General features: G+C 40.0%; 1 protein-coding gene across 2 annotated transcripts in view; it reads right to left on the reverse strand.

Moving 5' to 3' along the window:
• NELL1 (neural EGFL like 1) overlaps positions 1-25,548 on the reverse strand; it is an 877,378-nt gene that overhangs the window by 457,703 nt on the left and 394,127 nt on the right. For both annotated transcript variants that reach the window (XM_086677814.1, XM_086677813.1), the window contains exon 13: positions 9,723-9,848. In XM_086677814.1, coding sequence (XP_086533940.1) covers positions 9,723-9,848 — 126 coding nt within the window. The remainder of the gene's footprint in view (positions 1-9,722; positions 9,849-25,548) is intronic.

Here is a 25,548-nt window from a genome sequence, read left to right on the forward strand (position 1 = left end):
AATGATCCTTTAACAGGTCATTTGCAAATATCTTCCCCCATTCTGCAGGTTGCCTTTTAGTTTTGCTGATTGTTTCCTTTGCTGTGCAGAAGCTTTTTATTTTGATGTAGTCCCAAAAGTTTACTTTTGCTTTTGTTTCCCTGGCCTCAAGAGATATACCTAGAAAAACACTGCTATGGCCAATGTCACAGAGACTTCTGCCTGTGTTTTCTTCAAGGATTTTCATGGTTTCGGGTCTCACATTTAGGTATTTAATCCAATTTGAATTTGAAAGTGGTTCAGTTTCATTCTTTTCATGTTGCTGTCCATTCTTCCCAACAACATTTGTTGATGAGACTGTCTTTTCCCTTTGCATATTCTTTCCTGCTTTGTTAAAGATTTATTGACCATATAGTTGTGAGTTTATTTCTGGGTTTTCTGTTCTGTCCCACTGATCTATGTGTGTGTGTGTGTGTGTGTGTGTGTGTGTGTGTGTGTGTGTGCCACCACCATGCTGTTTTGATTACTACAGCTTTGTAATATAACCTGAAGTCTGCAAAAAGTCCAGCTTTGCTTTTCTGTTTCAAAATTGCTTTGGCAATTCAGGTTCTATATACATTTTAATACTTTTTTGTTCTAGTTCTGTGAAAAATGCTGGTGGCATTTTGACAGGGATTGCATTCAATGTGTAGACTGCTTTGGGTAGCATAGACATTTTAACAATATTTCTTCTAATCCATGAGCATGGAAAGTCGTTTCATTTCCTTGCATTGTCTTCAATTTCTTTCATCAATGTTTTATAGTTTTCAGAGTACAGTTTCACCTCTTGGTTAGGTTTATTCCTAGGTATCTTATTACTTTTGGTGCAGTTGTAAATGGGATTGTTGTCTTAATTTCTCTTTCTGTTACTTCATTATTATTGTATAGAAATGCAACAAATTTCTGCATATTTTGTATCCTGCAACTTTACTGAATTCATTTATCAGTTCTAGCAGTTTTTTGGCAGTCTTTCATGGGTGTGTGTGTGTGTGTGTGTGTGTTTACAGAGAGAGAGTGCAAGGGAGAGGCAGAGAGAGAGGGAGAGAGAGAGAATTCCAAGCAGGCTCCATGCGGTTAGTGTGAAGCCTGACCTGGGGCTTAATCCCAAGAACCGTGAGATCATTACCTGAGCCAAAATCCATAGTTGGACACTTAACCGACTGAGCTACCCAGGTGCCGCTCGTGTGTTTGTTTGTTTTTTTCCTATATAATATCATGTCATCTGCAAATAGAGAAACTTTTACTTCTTCCTTCCTGATCTGGATGCCTTTTATTTCTTTTTGTTGTCTGGTTGCCATGTGTTGGACTTCCAGTACTATGTTGAGTAAAAGTGGTGAGAGTGGACATCCTTTTCTTGCTGCTCACCTCAAGGGGAACACTCAGTTTATCCCCACTGAATATGAAATTTGCTATGGGTTTTTCATACGTGACCTTTATTATATTGAGGTATGTTTCCTCTAAACCTACTTTGTTGAGGGTTTTCATCATGAATGGATGTTGTAATTTGTCAAATGCTTTTTCTGTATCTGTTGAAACGATCATATGCTTTTCATTCTTCCTCTTCTTGACGTGATATATCACAATGATTTGTGAATATTGAACTCCCCTTGCATCCCAGGAATAAATCCCACTGGATCATGGTGAATGATTTTTTTTAATGTACTGTTGGATTCTGTTTGCTAAGATGTTGTCTTACATATCCCAGAATGCAGCCCTGGAGGCAGGGCCCTTCCTCCAGAAACTGTCCAAGTCTCTTCCTTCATTACCTCCTGACCCTATACTACCCACTCTGGTTTTTCCAGTCTATAGTAGAAAGGACAATTCTCCTCCCTTTGGATTCTTCTCTGACATTCTCTAATTTACAAAAAGCAGACTGCATAACAGAATTACCTGGACCTTTAAACAAACTGAAGCCAGGTCTCAATCCTACACCAAATGAAAATCCAAAGTTCTAGGAGTAGATCCCAATACAGACTTTTTCCTCCATGTATGTATGTATGTATGTATGTATGTATGTATGTATGTATGTATGTGTAGATATATAGGTATATATATACACACACATATATATGTATGTATATGTATATATATGTATATATGCTGAGAACCTCAGCACTAAAACATTAGGACTTTGGAATCCTGCTTTTGTACTGTCACATCGTTCCTGTAGATGGGGAGGCAGGTAACACCGTCAACCACTTATTTAAAGTAAGGGAAGAAAAAAAGGACATACTGGCCAAACAAATCAAAACAAAGGGAAAATGTCTCATATTGATTATCAGAGCTTTTGGCTGGGTTATGGAATATCCAAAAGTACAGGTCTTATTTTGACTCTCATTCAATATATCAATAAATGTTCTTGGTCATCTTTAATAAAAAGTAGATTTGCATCCTAAAGCATCTGATAGAGCATTTTTCACTAAAGTGAAGGCAGTCTACAGATCCATAGCTGGAATGTCATTCTTAAACCTGGATCACCTCTTCTGAGACTGAGAACCAAGCAATTAGTAATCTGTCCCTTTAATGCTGCCAAATAGTCAAAAGTCATTAAGAACAAGCATGTCCAAAACAAGCACATGCTGTGTGTTTTATAGGTAAGGATAATCAGTATGAAATTTACTACCATGCTCTTTCAAGTTGCAGAATGTTGTATTTTGGCCCTATTTCATATGGCTCTGCTCAGTAAATAAAAAATCAGGTACCTCATAGTTAAAGTGTTCTGTGTATCATCCTTAGGAAAAAAGCATTTTCCAGAAAACGTCTAAAATTTCTAACAGTTAATTTTTACTCCTAAGTGTTTTAAACTGTTGCCTCACCTCTTTTCATTACAAGGTACTTAACTTAAACCATTAAATTAATAGACTATTATTTATCTCTAACTTCAACTAAGCTTACTTGAAGTATTTCAAACATACACTTCCTTCAAGCTTTCTTCCATGCCAATATCAAGAAAATAAAAATCCTTTTAGTGAGGTAATAGAAATCACATGGGATATATGTTATCTCACTTGTTCCCTTTATTTCTTACCTTCATGGGAAGTTTTTGGCATAAAAATGAATGCTTCCCCATTACTGTCAAGTACCTGTCTTATTGCTGCGGCTTTTGTCATAAATCACAAGTATCCTCCTTTAAAGCTGCCTGAGTATCCAATGATAACGTCTTATCAAACAACCTCAACACAGGGAGTTTAACTGGGGATAAATGAAGGTCAGAGACCAATAAACCAAGCAGGCTGACCACTCCAAAAATCAAAAGGTACAGAGAAGATAAAAAGCACCCCACCAAGTCAATTTCAGGGAATCCTCCTGTTTCAAAATTCACAAAAGAGCAAGGGCAACTCGGGGTTCCCTTACAGGAGAGAAAGTGATTTAGACTCACACAGATTCTAAGGCAAAAAACTAGTCCAGTGTCAAGAGTCCAACGCTTCAGACTCCACCCTTTCAAAGGGCAATGGAAACTTTCCTAGAAAAAAGTACAGAGCCTCATCTATAATATATGGTCATGTCAGGGAATCCCCAGCCTCTAAGGGTAAAAATGAAATTACAGTACATTTTAAGTTACAGGCAAGCATTCTCAGTGTTGAACCCTCCTAACTTTATTATCCCATGACATAGAATTTCTTTTTCAATTTTTAACAAGATAAAGAAGGACGAAAGAGTTAAAGCTTCTTTTCTGTTTGACATACTGTCTTTCCCCTCCGGCATCAGGTTTGGCATCTATTTATTGTCTCAGGTGCAACCTTTCTGAAAGGGCTGTGGTTATCGGCATAAACCCTGGAACAGTTATTTCAGGGTTTCTTCTTTGAAACTTGTAAGAGACAAACAGCTAACATGGGATTAAACACCCAATACTCAACTAATTCTACTAAAACTTTCAAGAGGGATTGATTTGGCAAACACTGGAATATTTTTGAGAGTGAATGTACATTTGAGTTTTTTCATGTGAAGATGTTGCCTCATTAACCATGAACTCTCTGGGCACAGAGGTCATTTATCACTATTCTCAACCACCATATTTCCTAACACTCATGACTGACACTAATTATGCATTAGATTCATGAATAAATGGATGAAGCAATCAGTTATTGAATAATCAATCTATTACCAAAGTTACTAGATCATCTTTAATTCTAGGCTAATTTTTGGTTGAATACAACTTTTCAGTATTACTACTGACTTCTAGGAAGCTAAATGGCATCCTAAAAGAAAGAAAAAAGTGACCCAGACATACTTAGAAGACCAACTCAACAGTGACAGGAGAAACTGATCCAGGACAGAGTCTAGGATGATCTTTGGAATTCAGGAATGCCAGTAATGACAAATGCTCTATCAGGAACGTGGGGCAAACAAAGGATGTCTTCAGGCCTGTCAATTTCTCCCAGAAATTTATCTTTGGAAAATGAAACATCTGAAAAGACATCTTACAGTGGCCGATAGGTAGTACATACCTTACTTACTACCACATGCAAATAATCACTTAGAGGAAGAAGTCTTCTTTGCCAATAAAGAAATGAGAGAGATTGGCGGTGGGGACCTGATCCACCTTGGAGAGTGAAGAGCACCTTAGCCCTAACAGGCTCACTTTCAGGATGCCAAGGTAAACGTCAGAGTTCCAGCTTAATATGAAAGCATCTAATGGAGGCCTTGGAATCTGGTCTAGAGGAGAAATAGCAGGGAGAATGCTTGTCTCTTAGCTCTCCTCACTAGATCCACATTCCACACTGTAAAATCCTAAACTAATCCATTCACTGCATGCTAACAAGCCCCAGGAAACTCCAATAGCTCCTCTGGTTTGCAAAAAATATTCCAGACACTCTGTTCTAGAAATCAAGCACCTTTTCCTTATTGCATTTTGCTTGTCCATCAGAGCACTTAGTACAGAAGTGCTTAATATCTTTATCCTTTTGAGACTACTTTCCCCAACACATTGTGAACTGCTGTTGAAAAAAAAAAGGTTATTTTAATGAACAGCTTCTCGTGTCAAAGAAAACAAAGTTTGTTGAGAATCTATTAAGTGTAAGTCACTATGGTATTCATTAGCACCATTCACCAAATATTTTGGTTTTCTAACCCTTCCAAGCACAAAGTAGGAATTGCATTTCCTCATCTCCTTGTAGTTAGTTAGGTACTGGTGATTAGTTCTAGTCAACTAGCAGAGGATAGAAAGGATATGTTGTTACTCCCTGACAAGAACATATAACAACTGTTACAAGACCCTCCAGGCTTTCTTTTCCCCATCTTGGCAATATTCCCAATACTGACTATTCCATCAGTCAGTTTTATGATTACTACAATCAGTAGTAATTATGATGAGCAGAGCACGCTTTCTGTTGACCCGTGAAAAGCAAACAAAACGTTGTTATTTTAAATCAGGAATATTTGGGGTTTTCACTGCAGAACATCCTATCCTGATGGCACTGATGACAGTGCCACGATAAATGTTTTCACATATACAATTTGGTGTCCTCAATAATCTAACAGTTACGATACAGCATATATGAGCCATTTTTATATAAATGAAATTTAGAGAGGTACATAGCGCAAGCCTAAGTAGTTCTACACATTCCTTCATTCAATAAGCATTTGCTGAGCACTGCTCTCTGCCCAGCTATGTTCTCTACCTCACCCCACAGCCCCCACCCCTCCTGCTCCCCACCCTTGGCTGTTTTAAATAGCCAAGATAGGGAAAAGGTTGCGGCTCCCGGATGTTACGTTCTAATAAGAGACAATTTTTGAAAATCACATATAAAAAATGAAAATTCTACATGGTGATAAGTGATAAAGAATTACAACCAAGAGATAGGATAATGGGTGGCTAATTATACAAATCAGAGAAAGTCTCTCTGGGCCTATCATTTTTAGGTTGACACCTGCATGACAAAGGAAGAGCCAGTTATGGGGATATCAAGAGGAAAAACTTCTGAGACAGAGCTCACGCAAAGGTCCTACGGGAAAACAAGCACGTTGAATGGGGAAAAAAATAAAAAACCTCCAAAAGTCAGCGTGGCCACCACATAATGGACAAGGATGGAATTGGTACAAGATAAAGTAATAGGGACAGGAAGGAGAATAACCACATAGGGTTTCATATAAAAGTAAGTATGGATTTGATTTTCTGTGTAATAGGACACTACATGAGAAATTTAAGCATATTTGTAGAATTCTTATTTTTAAAACTTTGCTCTGGCTACTGAATGAAGAGTGAGTTACAGTGGAGCAAGAATGGAACACAAAGTCCAGTGTGGTGTCAGGGGTCTAGTAGTTTGGTAATAAAGCATATGGGCAGAAGTGCACACATTTAGGACAGGATGTAGAGGGTAGAGTAAGACTGATGTTTGGACTGAAGGTGGAGGGGCAAGAGAAGGAAAGGAATCCAGTATAACTCCTAGCTGTCTGGCTTGAAAAACTGGGTAGATGAGGCTTTCATTTGCTGAGATGGGGAAAATTGAAAGAGGAAGTTTACCAACATGGAAAGAAATCCAGAGTTCATTCTTAAACAGGTTAATATGAAATGCCTCTTAAACATCTACATGTGGGTGTTAGTTTGAATAGGATTCAGAAGCTCAGAAAAAAATATTGTACTCGATAGAAACTGAGAAAGTATCGACGGAGTGCTGTGAAAGTCCTACATGAAATGAAGGCATCTAAAAAGTATATGTAGGTGAACAAAGAAACAGGATCCAGGGCAGAGCTCTGCAGCACTCTAACCTTTAAAAATGTGAAAAGAGAAAGAAAAACAGCTAGGGAGCCTGGGCAGGACCAGCAGTGACGAAGAAAGACAATCAGGAAATAGGGAAAGGCAAGAAAATAATGTGTTTAAAAGAGAAAGGTGTGGTCAATGCTCAATGCTGTTGAGAGGTCCCAGAAGATAAGAACACTGGATTTAACAAAATGGAGTTCAAGGCTGACCTTGATAAACACAACCTCTGTGGAATAGTGAGCATGAAAGCCTTCTGTGGAGGAGGTTAAGGAAGGTATGCCAGGTGAGCAAATGTAAACAAGGACAGTAATCAAAATTAAGAAGTTTTGCCATGAATAAAAGCAAAAAGATGGGGCAGCAGGCAGGATGGAAACTGGGATCAAAGAAAGTTTCTTAAAGAAAAAGACCTTACTCCCAATTCCAACCTATGGAAATTCCAAATCCCTCATCAAGACTTCAGAAACTCCTAGAAGGAAACTGTTGTGATAGTGATGTAGAAGTTTACGTTGGGCGCACGGATAAGGGACAGGAGTAATTACTTCAGAGTGAGTACCTCTGTCTCTGAGGTCTCAACATCCTATACACACATTTCTGCTGTGTATACCATGTTAACTTGCAGTTCACCAGGGTAGAAGGGGAAGGGCTCATCCAGCATGCAGGATAGGTACACTTTGCTGAAGATTTGAAAGGCATAAGGAAAACTTGCATTGCCTACTGAATAGCAAAACAATGAAAAAACCTCACATTAAATATTCCCACCCTTAAAAGTCCTTTCAGTTCTCCTTCCACAGGGAGGTTTTCAATGGTCCTCTGTCCTTCACAGCACCTGGTCTTCTGTTCTCCGACTAGTGACTGTTCTCTGACTCCCTCTTGTTTTTCTTTCTTTCGCTCTAACTTACCCATTCCCTCTGAGACAAAACATACACACACAAAACAAAAACTTCGTGCATGTATGATGTGTGTTTGTACAGGTTTTTTTCTGCAGAGCTACACAGTATCTTGTTTTGTTTAGTAGGGGGGATGCTTGGGTACCCACTGATACCCACATCCTTATCTTTTGCTTTCTAAAAGCAGTTGTGGAACCAGTTCTATAAACAATACATTTTCCATCTCGTTCCATATATAAACCACCAGGCAGGGCACCTATCCCTAAGAGGCTTTCAAGAACCACCAAGCTCTGGTCTTCCTCCCTTAATGAAAAAGTAAAAACAGGCAATATTCTGATACAATTTCAACAAGCTCTCTCTACACAGAAGGACATTCATCAAGGTTTATCAAGTTGCATGATATGTGATGCTGTGTTGGAAGAATACTCACTGGTTCCTTCTAACCATAGGGTTACAGTAAATCAGGATGACCTGGATTTACTAAGAACAGAGAAACCATCATAGAGAACATCAGATTTTCATATTGTGTTGGTTTACAGGTCGCAAAGAGTTTTGTGCCCCTGTTAAAATGTTTAGATCTCAGCATGCTATGTTTACACAATCTCTTTTTTCTCCAGGAACTTTAGTTATACTACATAAAAGATAGATAAATGAGACTGGCCACCTGTGGCCATCAGAAACCTGCATCAATCTGGAATCACCAGCTCCTTAGCCAAAAAATAGCAACCTATACATATACAGAAATAAATGGAAAAGGTTGCGTGGACATATAAACATGCTTCCCTAACTTTTGCAACTTTCTGCACTTCTGAAAAGGTCATTTGCAATAAAATACACTGACAGTGGCTGTCCATTCTGAGTGAAAAATTCAGTGTAAAAAAATTTTTTTAAGTTTATTTATTGTTGGGGCACCTGGGTAGCTCAGTCGGTTAAGTGTCCGACTTCAGCTCAGGTCATGATCTCACAGTCCGTGAGTTCGAGCCCCATGTCAGATTCTGTGCTGACAGCTCAGAGCCTGGAGCCTGCTTCAGATTCTGTGTCCCCCTCTCTGCCCCTCCCCTGCTTATGCTGTCTCAAAAATAAATCAAAACATTAAAAAAATTAAAAAGCTTATTTATTTTTGACAGAGAGAGAGAGAGCACAATGAGGGGAGGGACAGAGAGGCAGAGGGGATAGAATCTCAAGCAGGCTCCAGGCTCTGGGCTGTCAGCACAGAGCCCGATGCAGGGCTTGAACTCACAGACTGCGAGATCATGACCTGAATCGGAAGATGGAAGCTTAACCGACTGAGCCACCCAGGCACCCCATGAGTGAAAAATTCAGTCTATATGCAAACGTTATTGGGAAAAATGAAGATGCAGGAATCAAGGAAAGGTATAAAATGACTGGCATTTTATGTTTAAGGGGCAGTTTTCTTATAGGTTACAAACTGGTTAAAGATACTTGACCAAAAGAAGAACTTTCTACAATCCCTAACCAAGTTACAGTTCATATCTCCATATACATAACTGGAAGTATATTGGACCCCTCCTCGCCCCCACACCAAATGCCTCACAAAGCCAGCATTACTCAATGAAGGCACTGACCACACAACCCTGCAGTTCCAGTTTAGTGCTGACAGCCCCGCCATATAGGGGAGACACCATCGGTATTTTTCAATCAAGAGTCTTGAGCAGCTCCCCTATTTGCCCAATCTCTGCTCACCAGATACTCCTTCTCCCCCTCTAAATCGAATCTTTGTCTTTTCCAGTGGGGACAAAGTACATTTTCTTATATACAAAAACATTTCATCATGATGGAAGGAAAACAGATTGATACTTTTCTATTCTTAAAACTGATCTCTCTACGTCCCTCAATGTTACTATAGGCAACGGGGGACTTCAAATTCAAATCAAAGACCCGAGCATGCATGCGCACACACACACAGAGAGATACTAGGAGTAGAAATAAATTGCGCAGATCAAATTTCTTTTATCACTTTTTTCTCTAAAGGTGAGGGTAAAATAATGCAAGAGAAAAACCAATTAGGTCGCAACACTTGGATCTAAATTTAACAAAACACAGATGGGGCAGAGAAGGGCTGAATCAGAAAAACAGTGTTGGTTCTTCAGTCTCACCTGTACAGGAGAAGTCATCCACGCGAATGTATCCCGGGATACAGTCACAGCGATATAACCCAGGCAAGTTGACACACACAGTATTGGCATGACAGTAATGCATCTTAGCTGCACATTCATCAATATCTGAAGGAGGAAAAAGAAAAAAAGAAGCAATATCACAGTGAGGTGAATGACGGAACTATCATATAACCATGTTGCAATGAAATTTAAAAAGGCAAATGCCCAACAAAGCTAAGAGAAAATGCAAGATGCATTAAACACAAAATCTTAAATGCAAATTCAGCTGCATTCAAGTGCATCAGATCCCATCTTGAGCTGAAAGTATTTCCAGAAAGATGCACAGTGAGACGCAACAGCTAAGAAACCTAGAGGTATGAAGACTGAACCTACTATTACTAATCCCTCACCACGGAGGATGCTGGATTTAAACATCCAAAATCAAGGAGTTCTATGTCCAGTGAGTTGATACCAATTAATATTTATTAGATGTCCACTGTACATGGTGTAGCTTTTATCAGGGAGATCAAGGGAATCCAGGCTTCTCTGCTCATGTGTCTTACTAAGACATGCTTTAATCCATCTGTTAAAAAATGATGGTGCAGCCAGTTTCTCCCATGGTGTATTTTGAATACAGACAGCAGCTGTGGTCTAATGCAAACTGATGCCTTTCATCCCTTGACCTGGAGATTCATCCCATGAGACAGAATAATGGGCTGATTCAGCAAAAACATCTTTTTCTTTCTGGAACAGAGGTCAGAGCATCCCCTACTTTCTCATAAGCATTCATGGGAAGAATTAGAATCACCTACGACCTTAGTACAGAGTTTAATTGAGTCTTTTCTGGAAGTTGTTTTCAGAAATGGCTTTATGTTCATTTTACTCAGACTGCTTATGTGTGAAGGAGAGGAAGGGGGAGCAGCACAGTGTAAGAACCTAAGACAGACAATGTGAGTTCTGGTTCTGGTTCTTCCACTGACTAGCCTGTGACTTCCATTTAACCAGTATGAGTTCCAGAATTCTCGTGAATTGGTCATGCAGGCCAGTTCTGAACCTACATCTTTAAACTCCTTATCTAATTTAATCCACAAACAATTCCACGATCACAGTACAGCACTACCCACATTTTGCAGTGTAGACAACTGAGGCTTAGAGAGGTTAAATATGTGGCAAAAATATATACCATCCTGTTAGAACATGCTACACCCAGGAGTGGAACTCAGAAGTCAATCATTTATGATGATTTACTTAATGAAAGCACCTTGAAGATGAAGATGATAGTCAACCACAGTGTACTATTAAGGTAATGACTGAAGTCCTAATACGCTTCATGTGTAGAAACAGAAGACAAAAACACCTATAATCTCACTTATCTATATTAAAAGTAAAAGTAGATTGACTTACTTCCTGATAAAACACACTGAAGTAACACCAGATTCTTTTAAGCACTAAACATCTCTCAGCCTATAAACAAAAGTTATTGTGCAGTAATCGAGGTCCTAGAAGGACACTTGCAGTTAGCAAGACTTCCATAACTATAAAGAACAAAACACCAGAAATTAGAGAAATGATTCAGGCAATAAACCAAGTGTTATACTTGCACAAGATCATGTGCTTTCAAAGATGATCCAAGACAATGCACAATTAAAATAAATGGACAAAAGGAATATTAAAACTATATAATAAGATTACATCAAGCTAAGCTGTGGAGGGAACTCTCCCACAAACTTAAGACAGAATAGTAGCTGCACATGAGCATGAGATATGGTTTGGATCTCCCCGGCACCCAGGACATTAGAATTCTTTTAACAAGTCGGTTCCTGGCATCATTTAAGCATTTTTGCTTCACAGACCGGCGGATACCATAAAAGTCAAGAGGAGTATTTCAGGAGAGGACTAACGATTATTTTTGTCACCTGCTGAATAAGATAAAGACATAACTAACCACTGGATTTGGCAAGAAGTAGTTCACCGCTGACCTTGACCTAATAAGAGTAGATTTGGGAAAGTGGTAGAGAAAAGCCTGACTGGAGTCCATTAAAGAGAGAATGGAAGATGAGGGAAGAGAGAAAAACAAGGCAAACTTTTTGAGATTTTTTTTTTCCCATAAGGAAAAATGGAGGAGCAGCTCTAGGGAGACTTGGTGTAGACAGAGTCTTATTTACAGATGGAAGAGATCACAGCACATTTGCAGGCTGTTGGGAAGGATTCAATACAAGTGAAGCGAACTGATGATATTGAAGAAAGAGATCACTGTAGGAGCAAAGTCCTGGGGAAGAAGGCAAGAGGGACTGTGCTCCAGCATGCAGATGGAACACATTACCTTCAAAACAAGAATGAAGCTGAGAGATGCAAAAAGGTGGAGATGGCTGGCATATTTGGTGGCTGGAAGACAAAGTAGTTCTCCCTCACTTATTTTTATTTTCTCAGTGAATTGCAAAGAGAGGGTAACATCTGAGAATCAAGAAAGGGAGGGCATATTAGATATTTAAGGAGAGAGGAAATGGTATTAAAAAACAGTCGTTTTGAAAAAAGGAACAAAAATTTACTAGAGCATGTGGGAAGGTGGCTGAAGAGCTACTGTGATTTGCAGTCAAAAATGCATTAAGTGACAGCAGTCAGCATGGCCATGTGTTTTCTCCAGTCTCATTCAGGTATTTTGGGGCAATAGCACGGTAGGTGGAAAGTTAAAGGAGTTTTTAAGCAAATATAATGGGTAAAGACAGATACGAGGGAATTGAGGGTATTAAGAAAGAGGTGACGATAATGAAGTAGGAAGGAATCTCGGCTATTGAGGAGAGATGTGAGGACATGAAGAAGGAGGTAGACAGCTGTAAATGCATTAAAATTAGGGGTGGATGGACACTGTGTTACACTCCTGAGATCTCACTTCAGAACTAAAGAATTTAATCCCCCAGCTAAGGGGAGTACTGCCTAACAATCTTCAGCTGTTATCCTTTTAAGGAAATTGTCCTTGGCCAATGAGAGATTATACAGTCAGTCACACTTGAATCCTGGGAGCGACCTACAAAGACTAGTTCTCATTCATCCTGAACTCAAGAGAATTCTAAAGGACCATCCAGATTTCAGAGCACTCAGTGAGACTTTGCTAACTTTTCCCTCTGCCCAATCCTACATTATTCCCTTCCCCAGAGGCATTCATCCCTATAGCACTCTCTAATAAACTTCCTGCACTCCAGTCTCCATTGCCAAGTTTGCTTCTGGGGGAACCCAAACTGCCGCAGCAATCCTAATGGAGGCAAGGTGTAGTTACAGTGAGGGTCTAGAACACATGAGCTAGAAAGCTAGAGGAGGGGTTACAAAGCAGTGTGCCTAACATTAATATTTTGAAAGTGATTCAGTTATTGGTGATTACAAGGTCTTTCCCAGCACTATGGGGGAGTGGAAGAATAGATCGTTGTAAGTGAGAGGCTGGGAACACCAAGAGAAGCCAGGCACTGGAGGAAGTTGGTTGGCATTAGTGCTGTTCATCGAACAGATATTAACAGTTTTCCTCCTCCTGAGCACATCACACAACTGTGCTTCCCCATCCTCTTGGAAGCTAAGCAGAGCTGTATGAGTGATCATGAAGTCTGAACAAAGCACAACACTTCCAGGTGGAAATATTAAGAGCCAGCGCCTGACTTACCACATTTTCTTGTTCTGGCGTTGGAAATCATGGAAGCACAAAGATGGAGACTCTTTGAGCCTGGGTCCCTGAGTGAGGCATAGGCAACCAGACAAGCTTGGTGAACATGTTGCATGAACTAGAAATATGCTTTCACTGATTTAAGCCATCGAGCCCACCCTGGCTGGTATAGAGGGTGACTAAGAACAGCATCTCAAAAATGAGATCTTTAAGCTTGATCTTAAAAGATGCACAGAAATTCACCACGTAGAGACTGGAGGTGGGGGAAAAGAAGGGAAACTACAGAGACTAAACTTTTTGTCTGTGCAGAGTCAGGAAGGGAGAGAATCACTGAGTCATGAACATTAATTAGCCCTCTGCTAAGCCCTGAAGCAGAGGATGAACAAAATGCCACCACAAACCTCACAGCCTGGCAAGACATTGAGCAAAACTTGTTATGTCCTACCAAGAATGTGAGATCTTTTACCAGGGGGCTTTGATCCAGGCTGAGAGGGCCACAGGAGCAGTCTCTGTGGAAGTGAGGCTTCATCCAAGACCTAAAACACAAGTCCAACAGGTAAAGGGGAGAAGAATAACATACCAGACAGAGAAGAATGAGAAGCATTAGAGGAAGGAGCTTTGTCTGTTTAAAGTACAACTGGAAAGATAAGCTCAGGCCAGATCCTGCTGAGCCTTGTGGGCCATGGGAAGGAGTCTAGACTTTAATCAGGGTGGTGACATAAACCAATTTCTGTTTTTAAAATATCAGTCAGCTGTACTGAAGAAAATGGATTGGAGCTGGGCAAGCTGAAGGCTAAACACGTTGGTATTTTACTCACAGAGAGACGGCCACACTGAACTCCATCTCATTCTGCCGGGGTGCCCAGGCATTCTTTAAGATGAGAAACTAGTCAGGACTTGCCTTAGAGGCAATTCAATCTTCAGCCCATGGGCCACAGCCACCAACCAGGCTGCTGACTGCAATGAGTGTTTCCCTGTCATGGACCCTTGTCAGCTCCACCCAGAGAGAAACTCCTGCTTCATTTCCCTGAGGCCTCTGGATAACTAATGAGAGGTATCTGCCTCATCTAGATTTGAAGGACTTACTTGGCTGCAACAAGCTTATTTTGACTCAAACAGCCGAACCATTGCTCTTTTTCATAGATTTCAAAGGCCCTAAATAAAACTATTTTCAAAAACAGAACAAGGGGATGGTGAGAAAACCCCAGTGAGAATTTCTCCCATAGACTTACCCAACCTTTACTCTCTACATGCATGGGGTCTCACACAGGACCCCGGGTCATACATCCCTGCTGCTATGGTGAAGTGTCTTTCAGTTGGTTTCGTTTTCAATTCATATCACTGATAATCTCAGCTCTTGCATATGTCCTAATTTCCAGGTACCATTCCAGAAAGAGACAGCACCAAATAAAGCAGAAAGGTTGACGAATGTACCAGAAAATTCAACTGTTACAACCTTATCTTTGTTGCTTATCCCCCATCATGCAAACACCAAATATAAAAACCACCTCGTGGTATAACTAATGCAGAGGGGAGAAAAAAAACTGTAAAGTGTTTAGAATCAGCTAGCTGGTTCCCTTGGGACGAGGAGCTAAAAGCAAGGAAGGAATTGAGAACTTCCCTGGTTTTAGGATGGGGCTGGAGATAGAATGGCAACACATTTGCCAAAAGAAAAATTGCCTCTCTATCGTCAGGGAAAGGCACAACCCTGCAGACAGTTTCAGTAGGACTCAAGAGTGCTTCAAAAGCAAATCTGATTATAGAAAGAATCAAAACAGAATTAACAAACATCTTCAGAGAATTGAGATATCCTAAGAAAACAATCTTGAGAACTAGTGAGCTGAGATTTTTAAAATGAGCCTAAGACGAACGTTGGCTTATTGTTCACAAAGATTCTGAAAGGTAATGAATAATTACAAAAACAAGCACATGAACACACGAACACAACTGCCTAATGAAAGAATTAACTGAAACTCGGAGAAAGAAACTGCATACGGCCCAAAGCACCAAAGATTTTAACCTGAAAGCCATCCAACCTTTGTCCAGGTGGTGCTGATGCTCTGCCTGAAGCAGATTTCTTTCTCAAGCAATGGTCTTTCCAGGTGTGATATTCACCCAAAAGCCAGAAGACAAGAAAAGGCTAAGCCTGAGGCTGAACCTCAAGGTGTGAGTTGGACACACTCCAGTCCAGGTTCAAGCTAATAAACGTCTCAATCTGTCTAGGAAGTTGTTATAAGAAGAACCACAGTTAACCTGACTACTGGAGGGATGAATGGACTAAAAACAAAAACAAAACAAAAAAAAAAAAAAAAACCCACACCATTAGGCCCAGGGTAATACCAAAATGAGTTAGAGGTTCAATGTATATAACCTCATAGGATAAAATTAGGAACAGCCCCCCGGCACCCGGCTAATCCTCAATAAATAGCTGTCATTTCTTTGTATCAGATACTATGCTAGGTATTTCACAGATGGCATCTCATCACTTCATGTATTCCTCTTGAATTAAGTAGGTAGCCCCACACCATGATGAGGGAACTGAGGCTCAGATTATTAGGTCACTTGCCCAAGGCACGAAGTCAGTAAGCATAAGAGCCTGGGCTTAAATCCACATAGTCTGACTTCAAAGTGGGCACTGTTCTCATGGTGCCAGTTCTAGCCCTAACAATTCCATCCTAGGATTCTGTTACATACATCTGATGCTGCCAGGAAGCATATGTAAACAAGATCTTCAAATTCTAGGTCTGCGTGCAATGCCGTTCATAACATTTGGTCTGGTGTTACACTCTGTTAAAATAGCAATGCTACATCATGCATCACTGCTTCTTTGGCTCTTTTAAAGAGATCTTAACACTTTCACACCTAAGGCTCCAGTGACCCGGAGCCCCAAAACAGGCAGGCACCTTCTGCTCCCAGCTTTTTTAGCCCACAGCTTGATACAGTCTTTATGCTGGTAGCTTAAGACTGATTGCCTCCTATAGAATTAGAAACTAGAGACAAAAGGCCTGGTTGTTTTCTTCTTTTTAATATTTTTAGAGAAACATCTATAAACCCGACTGCAGTATATATCAGCTCGAGTATAATGGGGCTCGAATTACGATTTATTCGTATAGATTGCTTGTCACCTTTGAAATATTAGAGCTCATCTTCTGGTGGTCTTTTGAGGTAATAAAAATACATGATTTATGTCCCTCCCCAGGATGGTGAAGTAGTTTGTTTTCATTTTAAAAAGGTGTACTTATGGACTTTAAAACAAAACTTGATGTGGCGTAATGATTCTTCATACATCACCAGCCTCCATCTGCATAAGAGTTCAGAGCAAACACAGAGCGAAATTTGGCATTATCATCATTAAATTAGAGTTCAGGGTCTGGGTAGCAAAGACAGAAGCAAATGTAAAGAATTCTTTTAATAAAAATGTGTGATCTACTCAGACTTGCTCCTAAGAATTTCCTAGAAAAAGGCAACGTCCGAAGGTTGGACTCAGGGGGTTGGTGGGAGGTGGTTATGCCTACTCTTCATGCACATTTAAAAAAAGAAACAGAAAGAGGAAAGAAAAGCAAGACTTACTGAGACTGTGGTCTGTATCAAGCACTGTGGAGATCCTATCTCATCATTCCCATCCCATGCACTAGCATCAACAACTACATATAGGGTACCTAGAATTTCAACTCAGATCTCGGTGACTCCAAGAAGCATACTTGTTCCACTCTGACTGCTGGACCAAGAGCCCTGGAATGACAGTCAAGAGTAAAGCTATCCTCCTGCTTTTTCTGTTAGCTAACTATAGCCCTGGCAGGTCACTTCTTCTTCTCTAGACCTTGGTTTTCCCATATATAAAATTAGGGACTTGGACCAGAGACTATCTAAAGCCTACCAGTTCCCTGTTCTAAAGTTCTTGACAATTCAAGTTTTTCTGTCCACAGATCATAAAAGCCTGCTTCCGAAGCACTTTCTCTTGAGCTACCCATCTCTTCTCCTGTTTTAAGAAGTTGACAGATGCTCCAGATGCCTTTCCCAAGATACAGGTCCTAGAAAATACTATTCAGATGACCTAAGTCTTCTCACTGTTCTTTCATTAAGTGTATCAACTGAGTTGGCATCTCTCCTGCAAACCAAAAGCAGCCAGAACTAGCAAACATATATTCACAAAAAGCATGGATCTGGGCAAATTCTCCATAGACAAGTAAGGTAACTTGCAGAACAATTCTACCAGACTTTAATCTCCTGTCTTCGCAGACATCATGACTTATAAAAACACAGTGGCAATGGCCAGTAAGTTGTTATATTAGAATTGTGAATACTCTCCATCTGTGTCATACTGGATATTTTTTTAAAGTTGGGGCCTATTTTATCTCTGACTTGCACTTATAAAAATCCAGTCAGGCAGAAAAAATAGGATTATGCCCTTTTTCAGATGAGGGAACAGAAGCCCAGAGAAGATAGAAACAGAGCCCCAAACATATACAGATAATCATTGAGCTGATAACAGAATCAAGGTCTTCTAGCTGTGAACTAGTGCTTTATCCAATGTTCCATGTTTCTCTATAATTACAGTTTTCTTCTGAGGCAAGGGGAGAAAAACAAAATGCCTATAGAATTTAGGAATATAAACAATATGCCTAACAGAAGCCAGGTAGCTGGTATCTATGAAAATTCACCCCTTCCACAAAGAAATAAAGTGTCTCTCATTATTCATAAAACATACATCTATCTTATTTTCCTACTTCCAAGAACAAGGAAATGGCTCTCTTTTATAGGGAAAAAGCACAGTATGAGGCCAATAACACATAAAAAGGGACACTGAACCTCAGTGGTGGAAAGATGACAGCAAGAGTTTGGACTGTGGACAATCAGAGCTCCTTCTGGATAATGCCATGATGGAGTAATAAGGGACATCATTGCATAGCACTTACTATGTGCTAAGCACGGTTTAGAAATGTTTGGGGGGCGCCTGGGTGTCTCAGTCAGTTAAGTGTCCAACTTAGGCTCAGGTCATGATGTCACCATTCATGAGTTCGAGCCCCGTGTCGGGCTCTGTGCTAACAGCTCAGGGCCTGGAGCCTGCTTCAGATTCTGTGTCTCCCTCTCTCTCTGCCCCTCCCCTGCTCATGCTCTGTTGCTCTCTGTCTCAAAGATAGATAGATACATAGGAAGGAAGGAAGGAAGGAAGGAAGGAAGGAAGGAAGGAAGGAAGGAAGGAAGGAAGGAAGAAAGAAAGAAAGAAAGAAAGAAAGAAAGAAAGAAAGAAAGAAAGAAAGAAAGAAAGAAGTGAATGTTTGGTAAATTGTCTCAAGTCACATAGCTAAGAGATACTCCTGAACTGCCAGCAGAGCAGGTAGGATGGGTCCAGAGTTTATACTCTTCACTCTAGAGTACTACCTCTCAGAGATTGTGGGCTAGATCTATGATGCTTCTAGAGAAGTTGCATATCCAAGCATTAATTTTTCAGAAGTTTTGCTCCAGTTTTTCCCCAAATACTTCAAATGAGGCAAAATGTATCTATCAGCTTCAATCCACAAATGCCTATGCCTTAAAGCATGTTATCACAAGGAGCTTTAGTGGCAGAAAGAAAAAAGGTACAAAAGGGAGAAAGGAAAAAAGGAAGAAAAGGAGGAAAAGGAAGAAAAGGAGGAAGACAAGAAGGGAGGAGGAGGACAAGGAAGAAAGAAGGAAAAGAAGGAGAGACAAGGGGGGAAATGACAAGACAACCCAGGGAGGTGTCTAGATAATTTCTATGGACTGAACTGTGTCCCCCCAAATAGGTTGAAGCCCTAACCTTCAAAACAATGGTATTTGGAGACGGGGCCTCTGGGGGGTAATTATGTTTCGATAATAACATCATGGAGTGGTGCCTCAAGATGAGATTTGTGCTCTTAGAAGAAGAGATTCTAAGACAGATACTATATGTTTTCACTCTTATGTGGATCCTGAGAAACTTAACAGAAACCCATGGGGGAGGGGAAGGAAAAAAAAAACAAAAAAAAAAGTTAGAGTGGGAGATAGCCAAAGCATAAGAGACTCTTAAAAACTGAGAACAAACTGAGGGGTGATGGGGGGTGGGAGGGAGAGGAGAGTGGGTGATGGGTATTGAGGAGGGCACCTTTTGGGATGAGCACTGGGTGTTGTACGGAAACCAATTTGACAATAAATTTCATATACTGAAAAAAAAAAAAAGAAGAGATTCTAGATAGCTTACACCCTTGCTTTCTCCCATGTGAGGACACAAGGAGAAGACAATAAGCTGCTGGCCAGGAGAGCCTTCACAAGACACCCAACCATGGTGGCACCCTAATCTCAGACTTCTAGCCACCAGGAGAGCGAGTCAATTCATTTCTGTTATTTAACCACCAATCTGTAGCATTTTGTTATGGCAGCTCCAAAGCTAATGAAATTACTTGTTAAATTTCTCTGTTGCCTGGTGAAATGGGTTTTTACATCATCTTCTAAGGTATGTGTCAAACAAATAGCTCGCCTGCCAAGTCAAATATTTGCAGATTAAAAATTCAAGTAACCTTTTGGTCATCACATGCATAGTAAAGGAGTGTTTTTATAGTTAAATACACCATAATGCAGAAATTAGATTGTTGGATTTTCTGACATTTAAATGTATTTTCCAAACATAGCTATGTCAGATATTTGAAAAAATCATGCTAATATGTTTATTTTCCCTACTGTGCTCAATTTCAGAATCAAATTTTGTCATAAAACAACGTATCTCTTTGTGCCATTGGAAATCAAAGCATACCAATTTCTAGCTGACAGCACGAAAGTATTATAAGACAGCACCCTCAGATTTTTTCCCAGCCTGACATTCTGACTTTTGAGAGTGTCCATAACCTTATTCGGAGTGTCTGCAAGGAAAGCAGCACAGTGAGTGAAAGTTAATCTACTTTTGGCCTCAGGCTGTGCCCAGCCTATCTGAATCCATCAGTATCTGAATTCTACTTCAGCCAATGGTACCAACAAAATCAGTGAGTTCTTCCAAAGAGGTCCAGGGTTTTCTCATGAGTTATCAGTTGGATTAACCAAAGAAAACACTGGAAATGTAGAAGCTACAATGGTCTCTTATCTTCCCTACATTTGGGAAAGGAAATTCAAGAGGTATTAAGAGACTGCTGGATTCCATAGGCAGTAGATCCAAAGGTCAGAGGGATGTGGTCCCTGTTTTCTGGCTTTCATGCTAAGTAGAAAAGCCAGCCCCAAAAGAATCAAATCTAGCAGAGAGACAGTCACATGAACATGAAGCTTGTTAGTGCAACCTAAGTTCTACTACAGAAAGAAGTGACTAATTCCAACAAGGGGAAAAATTCACCCACAAGGTATTTGAGTCTTGAGAAGGCAACAGAATGTCTTCATAAAATGCTGATCACCTTCCCTTATCACTGATTGAATTAGGCAGCAAATCTTTGTTTTCCCCACAGCTTTATTGAGATATAATTGACATATAACATTGTGTAACTTTAAGATGTAAAACATATAAGTAGGATACACTTTAAATATTGCAAAATGATTACCACCATAGCCTTAGCTAATGCTTCTATCACATTACATAACTACCATTTGTGTGTGTGTGTGTGGTGATAAGATTTAACATCTACTCTTTTAGTAACTTTCAAATATATGAAATTATTAACTAGAATCAGCATGCTGTATATTAGATACCAGGAACTTATTCATCTTATAACTGGAAGTTGGTACATTTAAATCATCAAAAGATGAATGGATAAAGAAGATGGTGTATGTACCTAGATACACAAAGGAATATAACCATCCATGAGAAAAAAGGAAATCCTACCATTTGAGACAACATGCATGGACCTTGAGGGTTATTATGCTAAGCGAAATAAATTGAGAAAGACAAAAAATTGTGCAGTACCACTCATATATGGAATTTTTTAAAAAGTCATACAGAAACAGAGGCTAGAATGGTGGCTTTCAGGGGCTGGGATATGGGCGAAATGGGGAGATGTTGGCCAGCTATTCTCTTGTTTTACAAAGATAAAGGAAAGTCACCCGAGAGTAAATGAGATGGAAAAGTGTCATACCACCGGCAAAGCCATCTATATCCTCTTATCTCTGGTTGCAACTATTCCTTATAGTGAGTAGAATTTATTGGTCACTACTTTGTGCCAAGCATCATTTTAAGTACTTTGCATGTATTCATTTCCTCTTCACAAGTACCATACAGATAGGCATATATTCATATTTTTGTCCTATGGAGGCATAAGAGGCTAACCAGCTGGAAGGTGACCTCAGGGAATTTGAACCCTTGGCATCTAATCTATTCTTCTTCTCTACAAGCCACCTTAGCTTCCCTCTTCTCAATATCTACCTTCCTTGGATGCTATTTAATTAATAGCAATTTCCTGTAGTCACAAGGGGCCAAATTATTTATTCACTACTCTTCCCGTGCAGTCAAAATAAAGTGCACAGGCTTTAGTCTTTTAAAAATAAATGATCTGGGGCGCCTGGGTGGCGCAGTCGGTTAAGCGTCCGACTTCAGCCAGGTCACGATCTCGCGGTCCGTGAGTTCGAGCCCCGCGTCGGGCTCTGGGCTGATGCCTCAGAGCCTGGAGCCTGTTTCCGATTCTGTGTCTCCCTCTCTCTCTGCCCCTCGCCCGTTCATGCTCTGTCTCTCTCTGTCCCAAAAATAAATAAAACGTTGAAAAATAAATGATCTGGTACCAGAAGTTTACTGATTCACTACAGCATCAAATTAACCAGTGATTAAATACCAGACTGTGAATTACACAAATAAACAGGGTCCTATAGACATATGAGCATGTAGTTAATGAACCCAACTTGGATTCAATAAAACTAATACCTGTGTTCCAGCATCTTTATGATGAATGACTATCAGCTGAATGTACTCAGAAGGCAAGCTACTTCTTGTGTGTTTCTTCCCACATGATGAGATTCCCTAGATGAAATAATCTTCTTGAACAGAAATCAACATTATTCCGAATCCCAAATTCTTACACATTTGAATGAATCCATTTACTCCAACATGAAAATTGAAGCCATATAGTATTTAGGCTGTTTCTTAAAAATCACCAAGTCCAGACTCCTATACAATGTGGTTGTTGAGAAAATATAAAAATGGGGGCGCCTGGTGGCTCGGTCGGTTAAGCGTCTGACTTCGGCTCAGGTCGTGATCTCACAGTTCGTGAGTACAAGCCCCGCATCGGGCTCTGTGCTGACAGCTCGGAGCCTGGAGCCTGCTTCGGATTCTGTGTCTCCCTCTCTCTCTGCCCCTCCCCTGTTCACGCTCTGTCTCTCTCTGTCTCAAAAATAAATAAACGTTAAAAAAAATTTAAAAAAAGAAAATATAAAAATGAATGAATGGGGAGAAAAGAGGAAAAAAAAACAAATACAGAATAATGACTCAACCCATTTTCCTCTGAAAACGCAATCCAAAAGTAGAATGAAAACCACCACTCAAAAGGCAGGAAATGGAAGATAATCTGGTTTCCATTTAGTTCATTATCTTAAACTATTTTTGAATGAAAGAACTCTTTCAAAACTGACAGCTAACTGGTAGCCCTCACTGTAAGTACCAGGCAGCAGCCTGCGTATACCAATTCATTTAATGCTCATAATAACCCTCTGAAGTAGGTTTTTTAGCATCTCAAGTCTATAGATAAGGAAATTAAGGCATGGAGAGACTAAACAACTTGCCCAAGGTCACATATCAAGTAAGGGGCAGAGCTGGAACTCAAGTCCAGGCAGACCTGGCTCCGGACGTGGTGCTTTAATCTCCATGCCATTGCTCTCAACTAGGGTGAAATCATTTGTAAGGGATTAAAAACACGGCTCTTGGGAGAGCAAAAAAATCTCAGATATTATAAAAGTATGTGATTTCCCCAAGGACAAATATACATGAACAGATATATGGATTCTCTGTGGTATTAAAATTTCATGGGAGACTGATAAGGAAAAAATGTCTCAAAGACACCTTAGGGGTCAGATAATGAAAAAAAAGTTTACAAAACACTTCTCTATACTGAATTGCCTCTATTTGAAATAATACCTAACTTGGAAACGCAGTACATAAAACAGAATTAAACACTACATCAAACTAAAAAGCTTCTGCACAGCAAAGGAAGGCATCAACAAAATGAAATGAATCTACGAAATGGGAGAAAGTATTTGTAAATCATTTCTGAGAAGGGGTTAATATCCAAAATATATAAAACTCAATAGAAAAATGTTCTATTAAAAATTAGCCTGAGAATCTAAATAGATATTTTCCCAGACATACAAATGACCAACAAGTGAATAACAGGTGCTCAACAACATTAATTGAAGAAATGCAAATCAAAGCCACAAGGAGGTATCGGTTCACACCTGTGAGCGGCTATTATCGAAGGGATACATGCACCCCATTGTTTATAACAGCAAAATCTACAAGAGCCAAATTATGGACACATCCCTGGTGTCCACTGGTTGATGAATGGATAAAAAAGGTGTCGTGTATGTATATTGTGTATGTATACATATGTGTGTGTACGCACATGCATAGGAATATTACCCAACCATAAAAACAAATGAAAAGTTACCAATGGCAACAACATGGATGGAGCTAGAGAGTATAATGCTAAGTGAAAAACTCGGTCAGAAAAAGACAAATACCATATGATCTCAGTCATATGTGGAATTTAAGAAAACAAAGCAAATGAACAAAGTGGGGGGATGAAAGAGGGAAATCAAGAAACAAACTATTAGAGAACAAACTGATGGTTACCAGAGGGGAGGTGGGAGGGAGGGGCTGGTTAAGTAGGTGATGGGGATTAAAGAATGTACTTGTGATGAGCACTGGGTGTTGTATGGAAGTGATGCGTCATGCACTTAAAAATGGTCCACTTAAAAATGGCTAAAATGGACAATTTTACTTCATACATATTTCACAATTTGTAAAATAATGCAGTGTATCAAAAAATATGCTGATTTTGGGGCGTCTGGGTGGCGTAGTCGGTTAAGCGTCCGACTTCAGCCAGGTCACGATCTCGCGGTCCGTGAGTTCGAGCCCCGCGTCGGGCTCTGGGCTGATGGCTCAGAGCCTGGAGCCTGTTTCCGATTCTGTGTCTCCCTCTCTCTCTGCCCCTCGCCCGTTCATGCTCTGTCTCTCTCTGTCCCAAAAATAAATAAACGTTGGAAAAAAAAAAATTTAAAAAAAAAAAAAATATGCTGATTTTTAGACTTTAAATCAACGAAATTTTTGGTATGTAGATTAACTCCTAAAGCTGTTCTTTAAAAAGGGGAGTGGGGTTGTGCAGGACAAATCCAAGCCTGCAATTCTCCTTTCTCAGGAAAGAAAAAAGACCCATGCCCCTGAACAGCTGAGTGTCACAGAGCTAGAAAGAAAGAAAAAAAAAAAAATGTGTGAAATCTCAGTTCAAATCCCAGCTTTGCTACCAATTAGTCACCTAATGTTTCTGAACTTGGGTTTCCACATCTGAGAAACAGTGTTTTAGTGAAGATTCAACGAGATAGTCTGCATCACACACATATGCACCTTGCACAGCATCTCAGACCTCAATAAATGCCTTTAGCTGCTGCTTCTCTTTTGGTTAAAAGGTAGATGTTCTTGACAAACTACCAGGCCCAACTCTCCTCTCCAGTCAGCCTGAGGGACTCAAGCAATAACGAGTACCCCTTCAAGTTACTGTCCTCTGCCTGTTAGTGACTCATCCACTGAGCCCCTTGACTCATTCCTTCGCAAAGTAAAAAGAGCAAGTCATTTTCCTTCTCGCCCTACAGCTCCCTACGTGCCACTGGTGACAATAAGAGTGCCACCTTCTGCCCAAATTCACTTTTCCTTTCCCCTGCCTGGGATCAGGTGTGCCTGCTTGGAGTACATGATGGAGTGGAAGTTTTGTTTTGTTTTGTTTCCTGCGGTGGGGTGGGGGGAGTGTTCTGTAACGTCTTACTCCACTACATTGTAAAAAATTAAAACACCTATGCTTAAACACTCAAAATTTCTGTGTTTTGAGTGGAAAGCTCTTTCAGGAATGGCAAAAACATAAGATTTTTGACTACATTAAAGGCTGATAAAGATGAATTGGTCTTCCTACTTTAGGTAAATAAAAAATTTTGGAAAAATAAATTTAAATACCCATGATGTTACAATGATAATAATAATAGCATTTCCTAGGTTAGAAAAAAATGCTGAGA

The sequence above is a fragment of the Puma concolor genome, chromosome D1, assembly GCF_028749965.1.
Source record: "Puma concolor isolate L17-30 chromosome D1, mPumCon1.1.hap2, whole genome shotgun sequence".
NCBI lineage: Eukaryota > Metazoa > Chordata > Mammalia > Carnivora > Felidae > Puma > Puma concolor.